A 26418-nucleotide genomic window follows, 5' to 3' on the forward strand; every position below is an offset into this window, starting at 1 on the left:
AGGTAAGGGTTCAATTTCTTTCTTTTACATGTGGATATCCAGTAGTCTTGGCATCATTTGTTGAAAAGACTGTTTGTCCTCCCTGAGCGGTCTTGGCACCCTCGTCAAGAATCATTGACCATAAGTGTATGGTCTCAATTCTGTTGCATTGATCTAGATGCCTGTCCTTATGCCGGTAACACACTATTTTGATCACTTTAGCTTTGTAGTAGGTTTTGAAATTGGGAAGTATGAGTCTTCTAATTTTGTTCTTCTTTTTCAAGGTTGTTCTGACTATTCAGGGTCCCACACAATTCCATGAATTTTAGGAACGGCTTGTTCACTTCTGTGAAAAAAGAAGTTGGAATTTTGATGGATATTTTATTGAATCTGTAGATCTATTTGGGGAATGTTACCCTCTTAACATGTTAAGTCTTCCAATGCATGAGTATGGGGTATCTTTCCATTTATTTCCATTATGCAGGTATTCTTTAATTTGTATCATCAATGTTTTGTGGTCTTCAGTGTACAAGTCTTATACCTTCTTGGTTAAATTTATTCTTTAAGTATTCAGTATTCTTTTTGATGCTATTATAAATAGAATTGTTTTCTTATTTCATTTTTGGATTGTTCATTGCTAGTGTATAGAAATACAACTGATTTTTGTTTGTTGATCTTGTATCCTACAACTTTGCTGAATTCATCTGTTCATTCTAATAGTTTGTGTGTTTGTGTTTTTTAGTATTTTCTATATATAAGATCATGTCATCTCTGGATAAAGAAATACTTACTTCCTCCTTTCCTATTTGGATGTATTTTATTTCTTTTTCTTGCCCACATGCCCTGGCTAGAACTTCCAGTACATTGTTGAGTAGAAGTGGCAAGAGTGGACATCCTTGTCTCGTTCCTGATCTTAGAGTGTCACCATTAAGTATAATGTTAGCTTTGGGTTTTTGTAGGTGCCCTTTATCAAGTTGAGGAAGTTTCCTTCTATTTCTAGTTTGATAAGTGTTTTTATTATGCAAGGGTGTTGGATATTGTCAAATGCTTTTTCTGCATCAATTGAGATGATCATGTGAGGTTTTTTCCCCTCATTCTATTAATGTGGTGTATCATATGTATTAATTTTGATATGTGAACCAATCTTGCATTCCTGGGATAAAGCCCACTTGTTCATGGTGTATAATCCTTTTAATATGCAGCTGGATTCAGTTTACTAGTATTTTGCTAAGGATTTTTGCATTTATATTCATAAGGGCTATTAGTCTGTAATTTTCTTTTGTCTTCGGCTTTGGTGTCAGGGCATAACACACCTAATAGAATGAGTTAGGAAATGTTCCCTCTTCTTCTATTTTTTGAAGTATGGAAAGATTAGTGTTAATTCTTCTTTAAATGTTTGGTAAAATTCATCAGTGAAGCCATCTGGTCCTATGCTTTTCTTTGTTGGAAGTTTCTTTAATATTGATTGATCCCTTTACTTATTATAGGTCTATTCAGATTTTCCATTTCTTCTTTGAGTCAGTTTTGGTAGTTTGTGTGTTTCTAGGAATTTGTCCATTTTTTATATAGGTTATTCAATTTGTTGGCATACAACTGTCCATGGTATTCCGTTTGTCAATTTTGTTGATTTTTACAAAGAACCAACTTTTGGTGTCATTGATTCTCTCTATTGTTTTTCTATTGTCTATTTTACTTATCCCCACTCTAATCTTTATGTCCTTTCTTCTGCTTACTTTTGGTTTAGCTTGTTCTTCTTTTTCTAGTTCCTTAAGGTGGAAGCTTAGGTTATTGATTTGAGGTCTTTCTTCTTTTTAATGTAGGCATTTACAGCTGTAAATTTTGCTCTGAGCGCTGTCTCTCACAAGTTTTGGTATGCTGTGTTTTCATTATTATTCATTTCAAAGTATTTTCTAATTTCCCTTGCGATTTCTTCTTTGACCCATTGTTTGTTTTAAGAGTTTGTTATTTAATTTCCCTTATTTCTTAATTTTCCATATTTCCTTCTTTTATTGATTTATAATTTCATTCCATTGTAGCCAGAGAAGATACTTTGTATGACTTCAGTCTTTTCAAATGTATTGAGACTTTTGTGACCTAATGTATGATCTATTCTGGAGAACTTCCATGTATACTTGGCAAAAATGTGTATTCTGTTATGGAATAGTGTGTTCTATATACATCTGTTAGGTCTAGTTGTTTTATAATGTTGTTCAGCTTCTCTCTTTCTTTATTGATCTTCCATCTAGTTGTTCTGTCATTATTGAAAGTAGAGTATATAAATAATGAAATATATGAAATCTCCAACTATTATTGTTGAACTGTCTATCTCTCCCTTCGATTCTGTCAGCTTTTGCTTCATATATTTTGGGCCTCTGTTGTTGGGTAATATTTGTTTATAATTGTTATATGTTCTTGATGGAGTGACCATTTTATGATTATTTAATGTCCTTCTTTGTCTGTTGTAACAACTTCTGTCTTAAAGTCTATTTTGTCCGATGTTAGAATAGGTACTCAAGCTCTCTTTTGGTTACTATTTGCATGGACTATCTTTTTCCATTCTTTTACTTTCAGCCTACTTGTGTCTTTGGATCTAAAGTGAATCTCTTATAGACAGCATACAGTTCACTCATTCAGCGGTGTTACTGAAGGCCTACTATGTGCAAGGAATTACCTAGGCTCTGGGTGAGAGAGTTCCTGTGCTCAGTAATTTAAAATCTTATAGATATTTCATAAATGAGGTATGAATAAAAGTGCTTGGGTGGGTGCATTCACTTTGTGAAAATCCATCGATCTGTATTAGGATTTAGGCCATTTTCTGTATGTTTGTTATACTGCACGAAAAAGATCCCTCCAAAAAGTACTTTGGGAATTCAAAATTGGAAGAAGTTATTTCCAACTGAGAGAATAAGGGGAATGCCTTCATAAGGAAACGAACTTTCAGTCTTTATGTTACATTGTTACTGAGAGTTCCATCATAATCAGGAAAAGGTGGTTCTCTTTCCAGGTAAGCATCATCATCATCATCACTGCTGCTACTTATTAAGAACTTACTATGTGCCAGTGCCAGGCATCATCTGAGGTCTCTGTGCATATTAATCTACTGAATCCTCATAGGAGCCCTAGGAAGTAGGTTACTATTGTTGTTGTCTCCATTTGACAGAGAAAAAATTGAGACACAGTGAGGTAATGTAATTGATGGAACCAGGATGCATACTGCTCAGTCCAGCTCTTACCAAATAGTAGCACTTCTCAAAGTGTGGTCCAGGAACCCTCAGGGGTCCTCATGGGACTCCTTTCAGGGGAGTCCACAAAGTCAAAACTATATTTACAATAATACTGAGACATTATTTACCTTTTGCAATCTCATTCTCTCAAGAGTGTACAGTGGAATTTTCCAGAGACTATACATTGTGTGCTGTCAAAACAGATTGAATGCAGAAGCAAATATGAGAATCCAGCTGTCTTCTATTAAGCCAGACACTGAAGAGACTTACAAAAATGGAAAACTATACTGTTCTTCTCACAAAATTTTTTGTTTTGCAAAATATAGTTATTTTTCGTAAATTATATTATTCATGTTAACATTTAATGAGCTTGTTATTGCTTTTAATAAATTAATACATTTTAAAATTTTTCTCAGTTTCAATTTTTATTATGACAAATATTTGTAGATATAACTCACATAAACAAAAGCACTTTGGAGTCCTCAGTAATTTATAAAGAGTGTAAAGGTTTGACCAAGAAGTTTGAGCACCACCTCCCTACACTGTTCTGCTTTAGCGAAGTGGCCAAAGAGAAGCTGGTTTTGTGGCCATAGCAGCAGCTTTGGAGTCCAATCCGTCCTGTTTGCCACCTGGAACATAAGTTTATCCTTCCCTTTCTCCTGTGCAACTGGACACAATATTGCCAAAATCCTGGGGAGGCTGTGAGAATTAAAGGAGAGAATGCAAGGAAAGGTCGAGTGCATGGTGAGCACTCGGTCAGTGGCACCGAACCTGGAATTGTTCTTGTGTCTCCTGCAGGTGATGGACTTTTACTGCCAGTCTTGCGAGACCGCCATGTGTCGGGAGTGCACTGAGGGGGAGCACGCGGAACACCCCACGGTCCCCCTCAAGGATGTGGTGGAGCAGCACAAGGCCTCACTCCAGGTCCAGCTGGACGCTGTCAACAAAAGGTGTGCACACCTTCCCAGGGCTCCCAGCTGGCCGCCCGTGCGTGAGGCTTGGCCTCAGGGTCTTTTGTCTCATTGGGATTGTAGGTTCATGCCACCTAAATAAACTCTCCTTTGGTCATGGGTCTGAGTCATGAACCAGTGAGTGGTGAGGGTTGGCCCCTGCCCCTTGGCAAAGTTCCAACTCCCTTATGTGGGCTAGTCTTTGAGGCTTTCTGTGAGATTGTTGACAATGGGAATAGCCTAAAGTTAACCAGACAGGAGATTTCAATGTATCTAAAGATAAAAAGAAAACAAACTGGGAACCACGTTCGTTCTTTTTGGGAAACCACATTCTTTTTTTTCTTTTTGGTTTGTTTTATTCCTAATGTAGGAGGAAAGGCAAACAGGTATATTAAAATTATTTTTCAGGTGAAGGTTTCTGTCAGTCGAAGCAGGTAACACTGGCTTCTTTCTCCCTGGTCCAAAGCAGTCTTTTCTTTCATTGGCTTCTGAGAATGTGCTTAGTCTTGAGTTGTATGAGTTGTAGCATTTGTGTTGTAGTATCATAGTATGATTAAATGAATAAAATGTACTCGAGGAAAAGACACTTGAAGAAAATGCTCTCAGGAGATCTCTGAAATCCAGGCTATCTGGGGAGCCTTTCTTAGCTGCTGTTCTTGACATAATTAGAGGCCTGTTGTGTCGACTGTGACTGGATCCTCTCTGTTCAAGCCCAGCAAAATGGTCCTGAGCAGTGATTGCTCAATTTGCCTTATGTTTCCAGGCTCTTTCTTTGGCATGGAAATGAGGGAACAGAGTAGCCGTGTGGTGCATGAGAAAGACCACAGAGAGGAAATAAATAGGCAGCTGAAAATAAACCTCTTCGCCAATAGTTGTAGTGAGAAAAGTGTGGTTATTCTACACTAATTAAAAGAACTTGGAAACCTGCTGCAAGTTCCCAGGAAACTCTTGAGTTTGGCTAAGTTTTTCAAGTGATTGGAAAAAGACACTTCTATATGTTTAGAAGAGTGATTCTCAACCATGGACAATTACACACCACTCCCCTGGGATATTGGGCAATGCCTGGAGATAATTTGGTGTCACAGCTCTCGTGGAGGGTGCTGTTAGGGTCCATTAAACATCCTACAATGTACAGGACAGTCCCTTGCAACAGAATTATCTGGCCCAAAATATGAGTAGTGTCAAGTTTGAGAAAGCCTGGTTTAGAGTGGAGGAGAAGCCGTGGAGTTCAGAGAGCTATAAGGCTTTTGTACTATCAATTATTAAAATTAGATGATTGAACTAGATTGAAATAGACATGGACCCTCAAAGTCTCTTCTTTCAAAGGCAGTAATTGTCATGTCATTCATTTTTTACTTAAGTTATTACCTTTTAAAGACGATGACAGGCACAGAAAATATTTCTTAACAAAATATAGTGTTTAGATAGATTTTTTTTTTTACTATTTCCGGGCTGATATTAAATAATAATGATCTTTAATGACTGTCCTCCAGGCTCCCAGAAATAGATTCGGCTCTTCAGTTCATCTCAGAAATCATTCATCAGTTAACCAACCAAAAAGCCAGCATTGTGGATGACATCCACTCCACCTTTGATGAGCTCCAGAAGACTTTAAACGTGCGCAAGAGCGTGCTGCTTATGGAACTGGAGGTCAACTATGGCCTCAAACACAAAGTAAGACTCCTGCATCCTTATCCTGTAAGAGAGGTGATAACTGGGGCACTTCACGGCACAGGCTTACTGTGTTCTAATAGCAGCAAAGGGACTCAAATAGGTCCTTAAGTGTCACTGTTGTAACAGGCATTTTCATTTAATGGCGTAATCCAGCTATTTTTCCCTTCCTGTTTTCAGCAAATCTCTCTAATTCTGTGATCTTAAGTACCAATTTATAATTTGACGCAAGGCAAGGTTGAATATAAAGTAACGCTTTCAGGATTTAGGGTTAAACTGGATTGTTTTCCTTCCTTTATGTCTAATAGTTTTAATTGCTCTCTCACCCACACCAACCTGTTAGTCAACTTCAAAGTGAACCCGGACTGCAGCCTTTAACTCTGTAAATCTAATCGCAAAACCAGGGATGAGAAGGTTCTGATATTCAGGTGTGGAGAGTTTTCATTAGCCTGGTTCCCATTCCTTTAGGTGGTGACAGGGGAATTTGGGACACTAGGGAAAGATACTGAATAAGGAATATTTCAAATGTCAGGCATGGCAGTCTGTCTTCCAAGCTCTTAGTGGTGACGTTTTTGATTGCTCCTCTTAAAAACACATGACCCGAGAACTACGTGTGTGGGAGAGACAGGGCGAGCTGCAAGTGAAAGAGAAGGTACTGGGATGCAAGCTACGATTATGCAGATTATGCATTAGAACCGGTTCACTGGGTTAAATTAAACACTGTTGCTGAGAGCCACTGGCGTGGGCAGGTGCAGAACCGGGTTCCCGCGCGGAGGGCACCGCCCCGGCGCGTGGGCGCGGCGTCCCATAGGCTGAGCCTGTCTTTCCCCGCCTCGGTTTTGCCCGCAGGTCCTTCAGTCGCAGCTGGATACGCTGCTCGAGGGGCAGGAGAGTATCAAGAGCTGCAGCAACTTCACGGCGCAGGCACTCAACCATGGCACGGAGACGGAGGTGCTGCTCGTGAAGAAGCAGATGAGCGAGAAGCTGAACGAACTGGCTGACCAAGATTTCCCCCTGCACCCGCGGGAAAACGATCAGCTGGATTTCATCGTGGAGACCGAAGGGCTCAAGAAGTCCATCCACAACCTCGGGACGATTTTAACCACCAACGCCGTCGCCTCCGAGACGGTGGCCACGGGCGAGGGGCTGCGGCAGACCATCATCGGGCAGCCCATGTCCGTTACCATAACAACCAAGGACAAAGACGGGGAGCTCTGCAAAACCGGCAATGCCTATATCACCGCGGAACTGAGCACGCCCGACGGCAGCGTGGCGGACGGAGAGATACTCGACAACAAAAACGGCACGTACGAGTTTTTGTACACCGTCCAGAAGGAAGGGGACTTTACCCTCTCTCTGAGGCTCTACGACCAGCACATCCGAGGCAGCCCGTTTAAGCTGAAAGTGATCCGGTCAGCCGATGTGTCTCCCACCACCGAAGGTGTGAAGAGGCGCGTGAAATCCCCGGGCAGCGGCCACGTAAAGCAGAAAGCTGTGAAAAGACCCGCGAGCATGTACAGCACTGGAAAACGAAAAGAGAATCCCATCGAAGACGATCTGATCTTTCGAGTGGGTAAGGAGAAGGCGTGGCTGCGCCTGGAGTCTGAGCGGTGCTTTGGTTAAGGGGTGACTTCTGGAAAGGTGTTGTTGCAAATACAAACATTGCAGGGCGGAACTTCTTCCTCAAGGTGTGTAGGGAGATACTGGTGTGTTTTGTTAGGTGAGCTTATGCGGTCTCTTTCTCTGGAGATTTTATGAGTTATTTTCCCTTCCTCCTTTTTGCTCCTCCCCCTCCCTCCTCCTCCCCCCCACCAGCCTTATCCTCTCCCCCCTCCCCCTCCTTTTTAACGCACAAGTGCTGCGTTTTCATTGTGGAAAATTAGAAACTGAAAATAAGCAGAAAGAGAATTAGAAAAATCACAGCACTCATAATCTAGAAATTTTAAAGGAAAGTTGGTATTCTCCCCGCTCCCCATGAGACTGTCTTTAGAGTACTCCTGCCTAACCTAAAGATCAGAGAAATCCTTCTGTCAGATGACTTTCTGTGTTTCTCAGATCTGCCACCTCCGGCTGTACTGTGGGCAGAGGGTCTGATGCCTCCCCGTCATTGCTTTTGCATTTAAGGGCTGAGGGTGAGGGACATGGTGCATTGCGAGTTGTGGTCGCCTCCAGTTGTGTATAGCTGGAGAGCAGCCCCAAAGCCGGCAGGTGGGTGGAAATCTGGAGAATGGAATGTGGTTGGGGCGGAAGCAAGAAGGAAGGCTCAGGATGGGCCAAGATTTGGGAATGCAAGTAGCTCTTCCTTTGTCCTCTGATTTATTTATTGCCTCTGATTTTTAAAAACTGCTTATTGGCTCTATAGAAAGCAAACTAAATGTAAATATCAATGGGCTTTGTAATTCTTAAGAAAATGTCTGCATTTTAGTTAATGTTTCTGAAAGTAGCTCCAGCCTCTTTAGTCCTACGTTGCACTGTCTCTAAAAGGATGCTCCACGGTATATTAACAGGTAGAGAAACAACACTGTGGTTCGAATAGATTTGGGAAAGCTTAGTTTAAGTGAAGGAAACAGATTTTTTTCTACTGCAGAACCTTTAGAATCTGTTGATGTGCACGGTAAGCCTCCAAGGCAGTGGAGGGATAACAGGCAGCACTTCCAAACTTTTCTGACCATAGGACCTTTTCCATGGAACATCTTGGGGAACTGAAACCCCTTGGAACATTCTTGGGCAAAAGCTGCGCTATGTTGATACTTTAGGTTGAATCTTGTCAAGACGGTGATATGATATGTAACTTGTCCATTCAGAGCAGGGAGGCCCTGGTGCACTCACTGGCCATTTGTGCACTGTGGGTACAGAAGTTGTTGATACACCTGCCAAAGAAGAGTGGATGAGCTGGAGTGGGTGTAGGATTGGGAGCCTCCCAGGTCTGCCACTCTGGTTCTGCCACTTTCTTGAAACTTGGACAGCCTCTCTGGGCTTCAATTTCCATGTCCATAAAATGAAAGCACATAAATATCTGCTTCTCAGAACTGTTCTAAGTTCCAAGCTTAATGCCTGGCATGTAGGAGGAGCTAAATAAATGAAACCCATTGTTTTTGCACATGCATTTAAGGCTGTTAGATTTTCCCTACTGCCTTTTCTTCTCCAAAAATTGAACTCACTATGCTTCCCATTGATCTCCTGCATTAATAATAAATTCAGTCTCGAATTTAAAACCTCCCCTCCCCCAGCCAAGTGACCCCAGTCTGCTTCCCCAGGCAGTGTGCAGAGTGAAGAAAAGCACAGATCTGGGTGTAAGTCCTAATTCTCCTCACCAGCTGGGCAAGTAGCTTAACCTCTCTTTGGTTTCTCCTCTATGAAGGGGATGAAATATTACCTAGCTATTAAAGTTGCTGTGGGGGTGAAGTGAGAGAGAATTCTTGTACTAGTACTTGCCTCTGTACAGTAAGTGCTCAATTAATGGTAGCTATTATTTTACTATTATTATCTTTTTTTGTGAGGAAGATTGGCCCTGAGCTAACATCTGTTGCCAATCTTCCTCTCTTTCTTGAGGAACATTGTCACTGAGCTGACATCTGTGCCAATCTTCCTCTATTTTATGTGGGATGCTGCCACAGCATGGCTTGATGAGCTGTGCTAGGTCCAGACCCAGGATCCAAATCCACGAACCCTGAGCTGTTGAAGTGGAGCACGTGAACTTAACCACTACGCTGCTGATCCAGCCCTGTTATTACTTTTAATCGTCATCATCTCCACCTATGACTCTCACCTGAGGGAAGAGACATCTCTTAGGGATGCTTCCCCCCAAAATATTGATTTTCAAGTCCTAGCTCCCACCCCACGGGGAGGGGGTATACACTTCTCCCCTTCTACCCATTGAGAAACGCAGCCATCGTGATTCACTGGCACTGGTGGGAAGGTGTTTAAATGTTTAACCATTTGTAAAGGGCTTAGAACAGTGCCTAGCATGCAGCACTATGTCCGGGTTTATTAATGAATTAAAGATGCTGTCTTAGTTTGCTAGGGCTGCCATAAGATACCACAGACCGGGTGCTTAAACAACAGAAATTTATTTTCTCACAGTTCTGGAGGCTGGAAGGCCAAGTCCAAGATCAAGGTGGCTGCAGGGGTGGTCTCCTCTGAGGCTGCTCTCTTTGGCTTGTAGATGGCAACCCTCTTGCTGCTTTGTCCTCACGTGGTTGTCCCTCTGTGCATGCACACCCCTGGTGTTTCTTCCGCTTCTTATTAGGACTCAGGTCTTGTTGGATTAGGGTCCAACCTTGGTGCCCTCATTTTAACTTAATCACCTCTTTAAAGACCCTATTTCCAAATACAACTACATTCTGAGGTCCTGGAGGTTGAGACTTCAACATGTGAATTTTGGGGCAACACAGTTCACCCTGTGACAGATGCTATACACCTCAGGTATGTTGGGACAGAAGGAAAGGCAGGTCTCACTGGCCTATTGCTCTTTAACTTAATGTTCTAATCCAGAGTCTAGCTAAAAGACACTGCTCACTATGCAATAATATAGCTGAAAAAAACATTTCTAGAGCACCTAGTGCCTGCCAGGCACCATGCTAGGTAATGGAAGTATAGAGATGAAAGAAATGAGATCTCCCCCCAAGGAGCTTACACTTTGGGGCCACAGATGTATGATCAACTAACTCTAATCCTGTGGGTTCGGGGATGAACAGCTATAGACATGAGAAGGAATTTAAACTAGACATGAACAGTGAGTAGCATTTTTCCAAGTTGACAGGTGGATATGACATCCCAGGCAGAGGGACCAGTGTAAAGAGGAAAGGAAAGATGAAGAGGAGTGAACTTGATGGACGTTGTAGGGGGACACATCCCATGAGAAGATGCGGGTGAGCAAAGGTCAGAGGAATGGAAAGTGATGAGGGCACTGGCTGGAGATGAGGCTGGACAAATCAGTGTTGGAGCCCACCACTCCTTGAACGTCCTCTCTACTTTCATACCTGGGCACCTTTGCCTGTGAATTCTTCCCCCAATTTTATCCTTCCCTCAAGTACCACCTTCTCTTTTAGAATCCACTGTGATTATTATTATTTATGCATGGGTCTTGTTTCCCAATAAGATTATAAATTACTTGAGGTCAAGGATGATGTCTTTAATTATTTATCATCTCCAACAATACCCAGAAGAATACTTCGCATAAGAACTTTGCTCATTTAATAGGATCAAGTCGTGACCTACTGCATGATTTAACTCCCCACTCCCCACTGTTTGTTCCTGGTTTTGAGGCCCAGGGACGCACAGACCAGGCAACAATGCGCTAAACTCAAGGTCACTCATTCACTGGTGTTCCCATGCATGCAGCTGTGCTGGGTAATATCAGACAGACAGTGCTGGCCTCCTAAGAACTTGTCTTCTCAACGTCTGTGCCATTGGCTACAAGTGGGTAGAGCTGATGTTAATAATTAGAAGAATTCAACTTCTTTTACAGTTATACCTTTGTTTTAGACCTTTAAGTTTCTTTGTGCGTTTGGGCTATTAGGTGCATGATAACAGAACATTCGCGATTGGAAGAGTCCCTTTGTGCATGTGTTAAAGCCTGCCACATGTAATCCAGAATTCACTGACATTTAGCTACACGTCTGCGGGGGCAGCCATGATTCTGCTGTTCCTCAGCTGGTCTCACACCTACTGAGCTGCTTGTGGCACTGATTTTGTGCTTGAAGATACAGAGTTTTCACAGCAAATTAATTAGAGTTCATTCAACAACCCTAAATAATATGTGTTAATTTTGTGTATTCATGAGAGTGAATCATCACTTTCTGGGGGATAGAAAGGATTTTCGGGAGTAAATCTGACTCAGATTTTTACCTTCCTCACTGATTATCCAGCCCCCTAGTTAGATATGACTCTGCTGTTTGAGTGCCTCCCATGTGCCAGACACTTGGCTAGGTTGTGGCGTAAAGAGAGAGATGAGATTCTGACTCTGACCTAGAGGAGGCTACAGTGTAGAAGGGGACAGACGTGTGAAAGATGTACCTTCAGTATGAATCATTGCACAGACGTTGGGTGGTGGGGCAGGAGGCTGGCAGGCAGCCGGGAGTTAAGGAAGGTTCCTAGAGATGACACCAAACCTAAGCTGGCTTTGAAGGAGAAAGAGTATGGCCAATGGAAGGAGGGGAGAGTGTTTTAGATGAACAGGAAGCAGGTGCAAAGGCGTGAAGGTGGGAAACTGAGCAGTTCGAGGAACTATAAGTGATTCCGTCGTCCTGGAGCATCAGTTGAAGTGAGATGGAAGCAGAGAAAAGGTTACGTGTCCTTGATAAGGAGCTGAGACTTTGTTCTGTATACCTGTATTTCTCAAAGTGTGGTCCATAAACCACTTGAATTCCTTGGGGTGCTTGGGAAAAATAAGAATTCCTGGATTCCAAACCACATTTACAGAATTGGAATCTCTCGGGAGGGGCTGGGAATCTGCATTCTCTAAGCTCTGGTGATGCTTATGGACGCTGAGGTCTGAAAACCATAGCTACGTGAGTGATGGGGAGGCTTTGAAAGGTGTAACGTAGTGTAGTGACTAAGATATTTATTTCCATAGAGCCTGGGGGCATTACATGGATCTATTGGAAATGTCTCCTGGGAAGCAGGGAGCTGCTTCCTATTGCAGGAGTCCACGTGAGCTGTTATGAGTGCCAGAATTAAGAGTGATGTCATGGAGTAGAGAGGAAATGGTAGATTTATAAGATGCTTTGGAGGAAGAGGAAGGAATTGGTAACCAAATTGAACTTCTAACTGTTTAACTTGAGTGCTATAGGGATGTGAGGCAGTAGAATGAGTGATGGTTAAGGCTGTGGACTCTGAAGCTAGACTGCCCTGGGTACCAGTCCCAACACTGCTGCTCTCCTATCTGTGCAGTCTTGGGTAAGTTACTTAACCTCTCAGTGCCTCCGTTTCCTCAAAAACTGATTGCCTCAATTTGAATCCCAGCCTGCTATTTATTAACCGTATGATTTAGGGGAAATTATTTAAACTCTCTGAGCTCTGTTTCTTCATCTGTAAAATGGCGATGACCTTCACCCTTACCCCCTATGGTGAGGATTAAAATAATATGTGCAAAGGCTGAGAACAGTGCAGGCACATAGTAAGGACTCAATCAATGTTGACTTGTTGTTATTGTTATTATCACTATCAACCAAGATAAGGAAAGTTACAGGGAGGGCAGGTGTGTTTCAGTTTTGATCATCCAGGTTGAAGTGTACCACAGGCAGTTTGGAGTATGGGTTTGAAGCTCAGCAAAGAAGTCAGGGCTGGAGATCAATTTGGAAATAAAAAGTATAGAGAAGTTACTTTAAACCATGAGCTTCGATGAAATGTCGTGATAGGAGTTATGATTCAGCAAGGAACCGATGGGGAATAGGAGCAGGGGGAAGGAACGGGCATTCTCTGAGCCAGGCGTTGTGCAGTCTTCTGTGTCGTCTTATTTAAAATCCTTAGTAGGTATAATATGCTTTCGGTTCCAGATGAACCCACAGTATAATATACTGGCTACAGCATAATAGGTGGTGAGCTGGAGCCAGCTCCTACTGGCTGGCAGACAGCCTCCCAATTCTGTGTTCAGTGACCATTTTGGTACCTTGAAATCAGCCGTGATGGGAGCATTTACATTATAGAAATGGGCAAATGCCACAAATCAGAGCTCCTTCCCTAGCCCCGCAGCCCCTACCCCTCAAGAGCTAAATTACCGTGACAATGTATGGTTATCTTCACCATTTAAGGAGCATTTAGCTACGTGAGTGATGGGGAGGCTTTGAAAGGTGTAACGTAGTGTAGTGACTAAGATATTTATTTCCATAGAGCCTGGGGGCATTACATGGATCTATTGGAAATGTCTCCTGGGAAGCAGGGAGCTGCTTCCTATTGCAGGAGTCCACGTGAGCTCAGAGAGCTGGGTAGGAACCCAAACTGTGACTCTGATGCCTGTGCCTTTTCAGTTGCACAACGATTCCTCCTCATCTAGAATGTCCTTTAACTACTGTGGTTTTCCAAAGTTGAGATATTTGATACCTCCCACGTCTGAAAACTTAATAATGTGCTGACTGTGAATGAGTTAGTGTGTTACTCTAATCTTGTATTGCAAAACAATCCTGCGTGAGTTTAGGAAAGTAGGTTAGAGCGTCTGTTGACGAAGATTCCTTGAAACATGGGGATTATTTTTCCCTGCGCTCTCAGAGTTTGCAGACTCGAAGCCATGAGCTGGTTTTGTCGGCTAATAAGGAAAGTCATTGAACAAAGAGGAAGCCGGAAGATGTGGGAGGGAGTGAAAGAATTACAGATGAATTGTTTCAAATTATGTAATTCATACACCATAGCTTAATGAGTTGATGAGAAGTGTTGAATGAGACGCTCATTTGTACTCGAGAGCAGTGTGCTTTCTTGTAATATAAAATGGATGTGCAAAATCACTCAGCAGAGTTCAGAAACTTTACAGGAAGAAGTGATATTATTTTATGCCCCTCTCTCCTGCCTCACCTCTGTGAACTATCACCTTTCGTCCCTAAAATCTGTGAGGAAGGAGATCATGCTAATTTGGCATCTAAGGTCATTATAGGAACCTTGCCCCCACCCCTTGACAATCTCATCCTTGGGAACTCTTCTTGCATTTCAAGTAGAAAAAGGTGCCAGTGTTCTTTACTGAGTGCTAGGTGCTGTGCTGTGGTATAGGATACACCAGTGGACAGGACAGGTGCTACCCCTGCCTTGGGGAGCTCACAGTTTAGTGAGGGAGACAGATGGTTAACAGTTACAATGAGGGATGACGTTTTCTAAAAGATTTTGGGGGGAAAGCATGATCCACATGAGCCCAAAGGGTAATTATCCTCACCTTGGAAACTTGGTATTCCAAAGTCCAATTAGAAAGAAGCAATGTGTGTATTAGAAAAAATATGTAAAAGGTCAGAAACTGGGTTTTATTCTTTCCTCTGTCTCTTTACTACCTTTGTGATGTGTCTAGCGCTAATTCCTCATCTATGAAATGGAATGATAATATTTATCCTGCTAACTTATGAGGTGTGTTATAGGGAGTGCATGAGAAAATGTATATGAAAGTGCTGTAAATGTTCCTGAACATTTCATTTTCCCATGATGTAATGTGGGTTGTAATTTACTCAGTCATTAATAATTCATTCAGGCACTCATTTGTTCAGCAAAGATTTGTTAAGTACCTACTTTGTTGCAGATCCTGGGTTAGACCCTGTATTTGGCTCAATTTCATCCTCTTGCATTATTCCATTCTAAGTATCTAGATTTATTTAGCATTGATTTTCTTATTAAGTTGGAGTCGGGGTGGGAGGAAGTTTGTAACTATTGAGCATCTATTTCAGTCCCAGAGCTTATTTCCTTACTTCTGTCATCTTCCTGGAGGTGTGGGTAGAAATGACCAGAGGAGCACTGATGACAAGCTGTCGGCCTAAAATTTCATTTTGTGCTTCATAAGCTAGTTTAAAATCTGGGAAAAACAAGTTTAATTTTCTTACGGAATTGTTGCCAAATTGCTTATAAATACTTTTAAAACTCGCATTACTCATTTTACTAAAAGGTAACCATCAAATGAAATCTTTTACATCAAAGTGGACAGGAAAAGATTTTATAAGTACTATATATGTTTTAATGTTACATTTATATTTGTTATGAAAGAACTAGTTTTCGTTATATATTTAGAATAGTTTGGGGGAACTTTTCTAGAGACTAAATAGAATTTACTAAAAATCTTGAAGAGTAAAGCATGATCTCAAATTATTTCTAACTTTTGGAATTTCTGTTTATTTTATTTTGGTCCTGAGACACTTTATAAACACTTGGACTGTGTGCATTTCAGCATAGTGATAATATGCTGCAGTTCTGCATCATTATTCAACATCAAGATTTTCCTAGCTTAACTGCCTGTAAAAATAGTCCGCATTAGTTGTTCCTCAGGAGTGTGCTGGTGTTTCCTTTAATCCTCAGGAGTAACACTGTGATCCTGCTGTGCTCAAAAAAAACAAATAGAGTTTTTAAAAAAATGATGATCAATAACTCTGACAAGACAACAAAATGCTTATGAGGATGTGGGGATGTTACCAGTAATGCCAGCCCCAGCTATTTGGAAACTCAGCCATGTGGCTTAAAGAAAACAAATTTTAAAAACAAATATTACAAAATTAAAGTGGCAATTCCTGTTCCAGCTAGCTCTTTTAAAAAATATACAAGTAATCTTAGACTAACAGATGTGCCTCCAACCCTGTGATTTTATTTACGTGTTGGGCAACAGACTGAAGCTCTAGTTGACTTGAGACAAGAATAAGAGCTGGACCAACATCTGGCCCTGGAGCTTGGTGGAGGTTGGAGAACCTGGCTAGCAATGAGGTCTTTTGCAACATAGTTGCATTGCTCTCAGACCCAGTGTCAGCAGGTAGAAGCATCTCACATTCCTTTCAGACTGGGTAGAGAGACTTCCTTCTCTTTGTTCCAAATGACAGTGATATGGAGTCCAACTAAATGTCTTCCCAAGTATTAAAATTATACCCCCCAAAATACAATTATCTCCCATTTCTACTGACACTGAAAAATGTTTACTTCTGCAAAGAAAGAAAAAGTGTTATTATTTTTTACTCATATATTTTCCCTTCTTGAACATTGCCTCTATATTTTCAGAGGGAAAACTAAATCTTTTTGACTAAGGCACTCTTTGACTTCTACTATAGCACTATTCTCCCCATTTTTCCCTTCCTTTCAAACATCAACCTCTGCTGCCTGCAGAGCCTTCTCTGAGTAGAATAGGCTTTGTCCTTAGCAGGATGGACTAAAGGTTAAATAAAAGAGGGCAGCAAGCAGGCTGTGCCCCTATCTGGATCAGAAAGTCAGCAAACCAATGTTCACCTTCTCATTCAGGTGCTTCTTATTCCCCTCCCCATTTCAGTATTTCTTTCCCTTACCAGTATGCCCACTAAGCCACGATGCACTTCCCGTTTTACATCAGCAGGGACCTAGAGCAGCCTGGGGTTTCTTTACAGAGTCACTTCTTTTGTTTATGTTCCAATCTCAGCTGTAGGACTCTTGCATTTTTATTATGTTTCTTTACTTGGTCCTCAGTTCCTCACTGTGCTGACTTCCATGCTTTTGTTTATCAAAGTTTTTGATAAATTAAGTTTTTATTCTTGAGAGAGCCTGGCCTTACCCCCACTACCTTTTATAAAGTATTTATAAACTGAGCATTTTAGAAGAATTGTTTCTTTTCCTGGTCCTTCAGTTTTGCTTTACCTGTTAACCAGCTGATACAGGGAATGACCAAAAACTGTTATCGCATGGGCACATACCTCCTTCAAGGGCCAGCCACCTCTTCCCCTACCCCCCACCAACAGATACTGGTGCACCAGTTTTAGAGTGTTAGCTGATACCATAGACATGCATACTGCAGTCTAGTACAAAAGATCATCTCTTCTGATACGTGTGAAATAAAATAGAACTGTTTCCTCCACAACATGGAGGATGTTCTTTTGAGGATCTGAATCTGAAATTTTTATTCTGGGTTAGAAAGAGATATAGGGGTAGAGGTGGTGAGTAAAGTTGATGGAGTCCAGGATTTCAATAAAACAACTACCATGTGGATCTGGTGAGAACCAGGTAATCTGAGATGGTTCTGTCCAGCAGTTCTGTTGTTGATTTTATTCTGTGTTTAATTCCATCACCAGTTTCCCTTCCCAGACGCAAACATCTGTTTCAGAAGAGCCTAACTCTTCCTAAGCAGTGCCTAAGTGTGTGTTTAACGTTCACCACCACCAGCGGCTCTCTGTCTACCCTTTCCGAAGGCACGGCATTGATGTCTAAAAACAAAATATCAAATTGCTCTTTTGAATATAAGTGAAATTATAAAACTGAGGCATAGTTTTCTCCTTCTAACTACGAAAATTTAAACCTTCCTGGTCATGTCTGAGTAAAGTTCGTTCTGTTTCCATCCGTTATTATTATTTACGTGGTCCTATTGAAATAAGTTATAAACACTTGTTTTGAAACAAAAACAGACATCTGTTAACTCATAGATTCCTTTGCTTTTTCTCCTGCCTCATCTCTTGCATTAAAAAAAAAATCTAGTTGGGCCAGCCATAGTGGACTAGTGGTTAAGTTTGGCACGCTGTGCTTTGGCAGCCTGGGTTTGGTTCCTGGGCACAGACTTACACCATTCATCAGCAGCCATGCTGAGGCAGCAACTCTCATACAAAATAGAGGAAGATTGACACAGATGTTAGCTTGGGGCGAATCTTCCTCAGCAAGGAAAAAAAAAAAAGAGTCTAGTAAGGATGAGACTATCACTTGGATTAATTCATTTTCTTTTGTGTTTCTTGTTTATTAAATCTAGAAAGTACTCTGTTAGGACATCTTTTACATTTTTAGGGAGAATATACAGCCTATGGAGATACAGAGTCTGTGAAAATAATGCATAAGTAAATCCAAGATAGGAAAATCAGCCTACTAGCTTTATAACATCTGTCTCCTAGTGGTTTGTTAAATGTACTGAAAGTCAAGTATTCAGGTTTCTTCTAAGAGCATCTGACTGAGAGGGTGAGATTTTGGCAAAACTCTAAAATAAGACCCTCCCCTATTGCATATTCCTGATTGCAATATTAGTTTTTATTATTGTGTCTTTATAGAATCTAAATATATTTAGTCATGTTAATATGCAGCTACAACTTAGTAAGAGAAGATTGGTATTTGTCTAAAAAAGTGATTTTGCCAAGACTTTATCAGTCTAGAAAAGTTTAGTAGCATATGGATTAGGTCCTGGCAGTGGGGGGGCGGGGGGGGAGTCCTCTTTTTTTAAGTATAATTTTAAAACAGTGCATTTTCAAGTTACCTATGGAAGCCTGAAAATTCTCTTGCTGAAACTGATAAATCTAATTCTCTATGCTTAATTTCTGTGGTTTTATAATTTATTTTTAGGTACCAAAGGAAGAAATAAAGGAGAATTTACAAATCTGCAGGGGGTAGCCGCATCTACAAATGGAAAGATATTAATTGCAGACAGCAACAATCAATGTGTGCAGGTATGGCCCTGAATGGTATACCTTTATCTACTTCTGTTGATAAAATAGATACAGTTGCATCTTTTCCTGCTTTAAATACACGGCACAAGGAAAGAAAAGGAAGATTATAATGTGTGTATGGACTCTTCTTTAAATAGAGTTTGCATGTTCTGACCTGTAGTACATACGACAGATGTTCTTACCTGTTTCTTCCTCTCTAATTTTTGTGCTAGTTCACATGCCAATAAGCGTAATTTGTTTTACAGATATTTTCCAATGATGGCCAGTTCAAAAGTCGTTTTGGCATACGAGGACGCTCTCCGGGGCAGCTGCAGCGGCCCACGGGAGTAGCTGTGCATCCTAGTGGGGACATAATCATTGCAGATTATGATAATAAATGGGTTAGCATTTTCTCTTCAGATGGGAAGTTTAAGGTAAGATTAACTACCAATTGGCCACTAAACAGTAGAGAAAAGGAATAGGACCTACAAGATGAAATTGTGTTTTTCTTTTTTGAGATCCAGTGAAATAGTCAACAATTCTTCATACACAGACGTCTTGGCTTTGTTACATCTAAGTTTTGTGAAGCAAGAGTAACAGTGATACTGTCATGAATCCACTTACAGATATCCTAAATGTGCCTTGATTTTATAAAGCAATTATGTTGTTCAGTTGCTTTTTTTTAGTATACTGTCTGATTTAAAGGAGAACATTTCCTGTTACCTCAATTCAATGAAAAACAACAACCTTTTTAGAAAGGGTTATTAAGAAGCAATTTATGTTTCCCAAATTAAGCTACAGATTGTCATTTATGAAGTGCCTTCTACTTTCTCAGGCCTGTGGTAGATGATATGAGAGAAACAGAATAGTAAGACATGGTCTCTACCTTTTATAAATGTATAAGCTCATTGAGGAAAAAAGATTAATACACTAAAATGACAGAAGGCAATTCATGTCAGCCTTTAATCAGTCATAAACTGTTCGGTACAATCTGAAAAGCTAGGGTTAAAGTATATAATGTAGGGATTGGGTGGCAAAGAAAATGAGGGCTGGCTTCATGGAGAAAATGCGAGTTGAGGTACTCTTTGGGGATCCCATCATCTCATGTATTTGCTACTACTCCCAGCTTCATCTTCTGTTTGTTTAGCAAGTCACCGAAGAGTAGAGAGCCCTTGGGGCTGGCCCCGTGGCCGAGTGGTTAAGTTCGCGTGCTCTGCTGCAGGCGGCCCAGTGTTTCGTTGGTTCGAGTCCTGGGCGCGGACATGGCACTGCTCATCAAGCCACGCTGAGGCAGCGTCCCATATGCCACAACTAGAGGGACCCACAGTGAAGAATATACAACTATGTACTGGGGGGCTTTGGGGAGAAAGAGGAAAAAATAAAATCTTTAAAAAAAAAAAAAAAAGAGTAGAGAGCCCTTTGGTGATAACAGACATCTCTCTGCTAAGGTGATCTCAAAGAATATTATCATCCAGCCCATTTTCTACATTTGTTCACAAGCAGATTATGAGACACGTTGTCAAAGGTGTTTTTGAAGGCCATGTGTACTATGCCTTCCACGTTCCCCATATCCAGCCTCCTAATGGCTTCTTTTTTTGTTGACAACATGAACTTTAACTCAGATAGATCAACCCAGTGGAATCCCAGCTCTGCAGCTTATTAACTGTTTGGCCTTTGGCAAATTATATAACTTCCTTGAGCCTCAATAGCCTCGTATTTCAAATTTGAATTTAAAAAATCTATCTCATAGGATTTGTAGGAGTCCCCTGCTATTATTGAGTTACTGCCTATTTCTCCTTTTATGTCTGTTAATAATTGCTTTATATATTTAGGTGGTCGTATGTTGAATGCATAAATATTTACAAGTGTTATAGCCTCTTGTCGGGTTGTTCCCTTTATCGTTATGTAGTGCCCTTCTTTGTCTCTTGTTACAGTTTTTGTTTTAAAGCCTATTTTGTCTGATGGAAGTATTGGTACCCCAGCTTTCTTTTCATTTCCATTTATGTGGAGTGTCTTTTTCCATCCTTTCACTTTCAGTTTGAGTGTCTTTCGGTCTGAAGTGTGTCTGTTGTATGCAGCATATACATGGGTCTTGTATTTTTGTCCAATCAACTACCCTGTGTCTTTTGATTGGAGCGTTTAGTCCATTGACATTTAAAGTAGCTATTGGTATGTATACTTATTGCCAATTTGTTACTTTTTTCTGGGTGTTTTAGTAGTTCTTCTCTGTTCCTTTTTTCTTCTCTTGCTCTCTTCCCTTGGGATTTGATGGGGTTTTTTTAGTATTATGTTTGGGTTCCTTCCTCTTTATTTTTTGTGTATTTATTATTGGTTTCTGGTTTGTAATTACCATGAGGTTCATATGTAATAACTTATGTAAGTAGCAATCTATATTAAGTTGATGGTCTCTGAAGTTGACCTCTTACTAAAAGCCCTACATTTTTACTCTCCCTCTTCCCATATTAGGCTTTTTTTTGTATGTATCCCATAACCTCTTATCATGGAGATAGATGATTTTAATGCATTTGTCTTTTGACCTTTGTACTAGCTTTTATAGGTGGTTGATCCACTACCTTTACTGTATATTTACCTTTACTAGTGATTTTTTTTCTTTGATAATTTTCTTATTCCTATTTGTGGTCTTTTCTTTTCCACTTAAATATGTCCCTTTAACATTTCTTGTAAGGCTGGTTTATTGGTGATAAACTCCTGTAGTTTTTGCTTGTCTGGAAAACTCTTTGTCTCTCTTTCCATTCTGAATGATAACCTTGCCCAGTAGAGTATTCTTGGTTGTAGGTTTTTTCTTTTCAGCACTTTGAATTTATTGTGCCACTCCCTTCTAGCCTGTAAGGTTTCTGCTGAGAAGTCAGCTGATAGCCCTATGGGGTTTCCTTTGTATGTTATTTATTGCCTTTCTCTTGCAGCTTTTAGGATTCTCTCTTTATCTTTAATTCTTGACATTTTAATTATAATGTGTCTTGCTGTGGGTCTCTTTGGGTTCATCTTGTTTGATGCTCTCTCTGCTTCCTGTACGTGGATGTTGGTTTCCTTCCTCAGGTCAGGGAAATTTTCAGCTATTATTTCTTCAAATAGATTCTCTGCCCCTTAGTCTCTTTCTTCTCCTTCCAAGACATCTGTAATACGAATGTCAGTATGCTTGATGTTGCCCCAGAAGTCCCTTAGACTGTCCTTGTTTTTTTAAATTCTTTTTTCTTTTTCTGTTCTGCTTGTGTGATTTCCTCTAGTCTTTCGTCCAGCTCACTGATGCATTCTTCTGTGTCATCTACTCTGCTCTCGATTCCCCTTAGTGAACTTTTCATTTCCGTTATTGTGTTCTTCAGTTCTGATTGGTTCTGTTTTGTATTTTCCAGTTCTTTGTTGACATTCTCACTGTTCATCTGTTCTTCTCCCAAGATCAGTGATCATCCATATGACTATTAGTTTGCACACTTTATTAGGTAGATTGTTTATCTCTGTTTAGTTTAGTTCTTCTTCTGATTTGTCCTGTTCCCTTATTTGAAACACATTCCTTTGCCTCCTCATTTTGCCTGCTTCTCTGTGCTTATGTCTATGTATGAGGTAGATCAACTACGTCTCCCAATCTTGGAGATATGGCCTTATGTAAGAGATGCCTTATGGGGCCCGGCAGTGTGCTTCCCTCTCCTCACCTGTTCCAAATGTTCCGAGAGTGTCCCCTTTGTGGGCTACATGTGCCTTTCTCTTCTGGTGGGTTGCTGTTGCTGTGGGCACACCGGTAGGCTAAGCTGGCTCCAGGGCCGGCTGATTGTAAGGCTTAGCCATGTGCAGCTGCCATGGTTGCTTTATTGGGCAGTGTAAACCCTGGCAGGGCTGGCTGCAAGGTCTAATAGCACACAACTACTGCTGTTTTGCTGTTAAGCGAGTCAGGCCCCCAGTGTGACTGGTTGCGAGGCTCACAGACTCACAGTGGCTGCAGGCCTCCAGTGCAGTTCTCTGTAGCACACAGCTGTTGTTGACTCTCTTAGGAGTGCAGATGGGTGGGGCCAACCCCAGACACTGCGGCACACAATTGTTTCAGGCGTTGGAAGGCAGGGCAGATCCCCTCTGTGGCTGTTTGAGATGGCCAGTGGCCCAAGTCTGCTATGGCCAATTCACCCCACTATCTGCAGGCCCACACACCCCGCCAGCGCAGGCCTGCCCTGTGTGTATGCCCCACTGAGGCGAGGTGGACCCACTCACTCCCCTTGCTGTAGAGGTTCCACACACCCTGCTACACAGGCCCACGTGTTCCCCACCAGGCTTGCTAGTGGGTGGGGCCAGTCCCTGATGTGAACTGCCTGCCCTAGCTGTGCTCACTTGAATCAGTGCTCTAGTGGGTGGGGCAAACCCCTATGCTAACAGGCTAGAGAAATGAATCCATTGGCATCTGTTAGCCTCCATGTTGGCACAACTGAACTAGGTCACAATAATGGCTGCTGCTGGTATCTCAGTTCCTGGAGGTGGGGGCCCAGCCTCCTCCTGCCTCTCTGAGATGTGTTCAGAGCCTAGTAAGTGAGTCGCTTTTACTAATGGACTATGCACTTTTCTTGTGTTTTTGTGTTGGTTTCTGGAATGGGTGAATCTGTGCATGGGCCCTTTAAGAGCGGGTTTTTCTTTCTTGGAAGTTTGATAGTTTTTCTGGGAATATTCCACGTTGGTTTGCAAAGCCAGCAAAGCCAGGTGTTATGGGATTTTGTCTCGGTTGTGCTGAGTCTAAAGGCTGATATACCTATTGTGGCATAGATCCTCCATTCAGATCCCCTCACTCCTCTGGAAAAAGCTTCCTACCTTTAGGATTGCTCTTGGCTGTGAATTGGAGCAACTAGGGTGTGGTTTTTTCCCTCAGTAGAGGTACATTTCTACCTTTTCTACTCCTGTCAGTGTTGTCCCTTGTTGCAGAGGTTCTTTTTATCCAGTTTCCAGATCTCTCTCAGAGGAAATCGTTCCACAGGTAGTTGTAGGTTTGTTCTATCCATGGGAGGAGGTGAGTTGAGAGTCCTCTTGGGCCGCCATCTTGCCAGAATCCCTCATAGGGTTTGTGTAAGGATTAAATGAGATTTTATTTCTGGATTTTATCTGTGCCTCACATGAAACAGGCATCTAAGAAACGTTTTTTTCCAATGCCTCTATTAACCCTGTCCAAAAAATGAAGTCTTACCAGCTATGATTTGGGCTTCAGACTTCATGTCAGCTTCTGGTGGTCATCCTTTCCTTGTCTAAATGTTCAAAGGTGATGCTTTTCAAACTCCATTCTGAAATCCTGAAGATCACATGAAGTTCATTCATTAGTCTCTTATGGGAGGAATTTCTATTTTCCTTTTTAAAGTCATTGGAATACTACAGTCCCCTCATCATTTTTATTAAAACAAATTACTTACATAATTATTAACCCTCTGATTGGGGCAGCATCTAGAAGAATAAAAGGCTGTCGTTTTTAATTCCACCATATTGCATGCAATTCTTCAGTTGCCCTTGATTTTTTGTTCCATTAGAAATTTGATGACTCTGTATGATGGTCATGTACACAGAAAGGTCTCTTGCCTTTCTGTATCGCTAACTTCCTCACTTTCTTGTGTTTTCATAATTATATTTGTAGTAAGACATACCCAAATATGACAACTTTAACATCAATAGAATGAAAACTATTCAGTGAGCTCTTGAAAGTATCCATCTGGTTGGAGACAACGCATTTGTTCTTGTTTCATGCTCTATCAAAACCGTGACCTGCCTTTTAAAATTCAGACTAAAATAGGTATGGAAATAGGAGATTTATATCTGGTATGTTGAAATATTTTATATCTAATATACTAAAACATATTGAAACAGAAGTTTTATGTCTAAGAGAGAAGAGTTTCCTGAATTAGGCATTTTTCATTCAGTGGTTCAATATTGGAATAAACACTGAAGAACATTCATGCCCCCTAGAGAATGTGATATAGTTTCAACATACCCTTTTTTTAAATGATGGGTTTTGATCAAATCCCAAAGGATAAAAGGATAGCCAGTAAAAGCAATGGGAGTTCATCCAAGTGTGATGTCCGTGACCATATGCTAAGAGATACCCATTTCTTCTTTGGTGGGACTCAGTAAAATTAAACGGGTGCTCAGAAAGATGAACCTTTAACACAAATGTAGATTCTTTGTATTTATTCCTAATAGTCCTAGGGAGGTAACGTCTTAACTCCTTTTCTTTCTTTTACTCACCACCTTCTTGGTCCTAATTTTCATTCTTCTCTGCTTCTAGGTTTTTCCTTTCTATCTTTTCTCCTAACAAATCTTCTGGCCTATCTGGGAACCTTTTATGACCCCAGAACAGATACAGAGGCCCCTGGCCACCGCATTCTAAAATATCTCATCTCTTCCCTCTTCAATTTAAGGACTAATTTGTTGTGTTAAATGCTTTCATTTAACTGTTCCAGAGCCAGAGTCTAAAATATCTTTGCTTACTATTCTGTTTAAGATGGGGGACACATTGTCAGGCCAAATGCAGTAATTCTTATTTGACTTGGTACAATCTAGTGCAGCTAAACTAGGCGTGACTAAGGCAAGTGGAAGGAAAAAAGGTTTGGGTTCAACATTTAAGTTTGTTTTCTTTGTATGTGTACTAGTTCTCACTCCATGATAGAATGGCAGTAATCCTTTATTTTCTGTTTTTATTCTACATAATTATCATCCACTTAATGTGATTTGGTTGAGTCATTCTAAGTGACAGCTAGTGTTCATAATGTTAGCTGGTAATAATACTCTTGTTTTAATTATCAGAGTCTCCTCTCTTCCTTTGATCTCTACTGACATATCTTCCATTCAGACATGAAAGAAAGTATACGACTTCTTTGCAAGCTATTATGTCATAATCTTTGACCTTTGGGCTAGATTGCAGACTCAGAATCAAATTCATACAACAGATTCCCTTGCAAGAATGCCATTGTTTCCTTCCTAATTAAAATGTGTCTCTTTGTTCTAAAGAGATGACATCTGAATCTCAGTCGTTTATTAACTTATGAGATTAAAAGATCATACAAAGTCTGAAGCTCCACTGTGGGAAAGTCCCCATGCCTCTCTTCGTACTCTCTACATCTATCTTCATGTTTCTTTTGGGAAGGAACAGAATCCTATGGGTCCGGTGTGATATAAGCTGAATAGGGTGAGGAGAAGGAGAGTGCCTGTGAGCCATATGCACCGTATGCTGTGCTTGGCACTTTTATTCTTCAAAATCTGCATGACCCAGGAGGTAAATGCTATAGCCGCCATTTTACAGATGAGAAAACTGAGGTTCAAACTGGTGAAAGAAAGAATAAATTTTGCTCTGAAATTTTGATGCTGGGTGTTTGGATGAACTGTGGGCTTGTAAAAGGAATTAGGAACTCAGGAGGTGCTATTTTTGGGCTTTCTTTTTTTTTAGTGGTGGGAATTAAGAAGATAAATTTGATTTGACACTGGTTGAGTTTAAGGTGATAACGTGTAAAATAGGCCAGGACTAAAGATACGCATTTGAGAATCTTACACATAGAGGTGAAAGTTGATGCCATAGCATAAATGAGA

The 26418-nt window shown here is 41.0% G+C and overlaps 1 protein-coding gene across 17 annotated transcripts in view; it reads left to right on the top strand.

The window, feature by feature from the left end:
- TRIM2 (tripartite motif containing 2) overlaps window positions 1–26418 on the top strand; it is a 151105-nt gene that overhangs the window by 111127 nt on the left and 13560 nt on the right. For all 17 annotated transcript variants that reach the window (XM_044767090.2, XM_070504929.1, XM_070504925.1 and 14 more), the window contains 5 exons: window positions 4002–4153; window positions 5647–5827; window positions 6674–7397; window positions 18776–18879; window positions 19125–19292. In XM_044767090.2, coding sequence (XP_044623025.1) covers window positions 4002–4153; window positions 5647–5827; window positions 6674–7397; window positions 18776–18879; window positions 19125–19292 — 1329 coding nt within the window. The remainder of the gene's footprint in view (window positions 1–4001; window positions 4154–5646; window positions 5828–6673; window positions 7398–18775; window positions 18880–19124; window positions 19293–26418) is intronic.

This window comes from Equus asinus, chromosome 3 (assembly GCF_041296235.1).
Source record: "Equus asinus isolate D_3611 breed Donkey chromosome 3, EquAss-T2T_v2, whole genome shotgun sequence".
Taxonomy (NCBI): Eukaryota; Metazoa; Chordata; class Mammalia; order Perissodactyla; family Equidae; genus Equus; species Equus asinus.